The sequence below is a fragment of the Sprattus sprattus genome, assembly GCF_963457725.1.
Source record: "Sprattus sprattus genome assembly, chromosome: 1".
In the NCBI taxonomy this organism is placed as follows: domain Eukaryota; kingdom Metazoa; phylum Chordata; class Actinopteri; order Clupeiformes; family Clupeidae; genus Sprattus; species Sprattus sprattus.
Window position 1 is genome coordinate 72,017,210 of NC_137920.1, and position 1,340 is coordinate 72,018,549.

At 50.0% G+C, this 1,340-nt stretch overlaps 1 protein-coding gene across 1 annotated transcript in view; it reads right to left on the reverse strand.

Annotated features, from left to right (window-relative positions):
• Nucleotides 1-981, reverse strand: part of LOC308372220 (serine/threonine-protein phosphatase 2A 56 kDa regulatory subunit beta isoform-like) — a gene marked incomplete at both ends in the record, with an annotated part of 27,404 nt that extends 26,423 nt beyond the window's left edge. The window contains one exon of the mRNA XM_080847355.1: nucleotides 789-981. Coding sequence (XP_080703481.1) covers nucleotides 789-981 — 193 coding nt within the window. The remainder of the gene's footprint in view (nucleotides 1-788) is intronic.
• Between the last annotated feature and the right edge of the window lie 359 nt (nucleotides 982-1,340).

Genomic DNA, 1,340 nt, shown 5'->3' on the forward strand with positions numbered 1-1,340 from the left:
TCCATCAGACTGAAAGGCTGCTCTCAGACCTGTTCCGTCCCATTTGTGTGCCGTTCCACCCGACCTCTCAGAGTTACTCTCCCCTGACCTCTGAGTGCACAGTAAACTGAGCAGCCGTCCCTTCAGACACACACACATCCAGGCACACACACACACACACACACACACACTCTCTCAAAATGGTCTGTCTTTCTCCTACACACACCCTCTGTCTCCGTCACAAATGCGTACACACATACACACACTTTCTCACACTCACACACACACACACACACACACACACACACACACTTACAAACACACACACTCACAGACACTTACGCCACACACTGACTGTGGGTTCAACTTCCATGACACAGTGAGGTCAACCTCATCATCCTCTCAGCCTCCTCCTTGAGGGCCTCACCAGGGACAAATGTTGTAGTGAAGATTTATGCATGACCCTCCCCTGACTTCCAGCCATGTTATATAGCCTGTTCATTATGTAGACCACATCTTCCATGTTCTTTTAGGAGCTCATTGACCAGTTTCACCAAAAGGGCTATTCTTAAAGGACACACACAGTCCATGCGCTGCCCCGTCATTTCATGCCATAAAAACAATTACTGGGCATAAAGCGCTTGTGACAGATTGGAAAACACCATGAAATCATGACAGATGGTGGCATCAGACCTAATGTCCCACTTAATGGATTCCATCAGGTCAATGCCACATTTGCATTAAGGGGAGATTAGCTTTTGATTCTTGGCCACGGGGGCGAAGGCCTGCCGCGGCGCTGCGAGACCTACCTTTGAGGAGGGGCAATGGCGTTAGTTCCACCTGTGAGCTCTGGTACCGGAACTGGGAGGAGCTGTGAGAACGCCGCTGCCGGGCCCTGCGCATGGAGCGCCGAGGAAAGCCATCGATTTTCTCGGCATTGGGAACGGAGAAGCCGGTCGTTGGCGACGTGGGACTGGTCGGAGGAAGTTTGGTGTTCTCCATAATCACAGACCCCCGCCGGGTTGCGGAACTTGGTTGCGAATACTTTAAACGACCGGTTTTGTCGTATGGTCAATCTGTAGGGTAAATAAATAAGCAACCGGTTAAAACAAACCTTTGAAGTTCCAAAACAGTAGGCTAGGTGTCGCTTTGGGAATACAGCTTCACATAGTCCATTACAGGAAAATGTAAGGGATATTAATTGGGTTACACGTAACAGGCCAGATGTAACATCAACTTAATTGGTTAGGCATCAGATAGGCTACTTCTGGACACGTGGGCCCTATGTGGTAGGGCTGCCCTTGTGTCAGCCCGTAGCCCGTAGCCCGTACAGGCTACTGACATAACGTTGTTACAGGCAA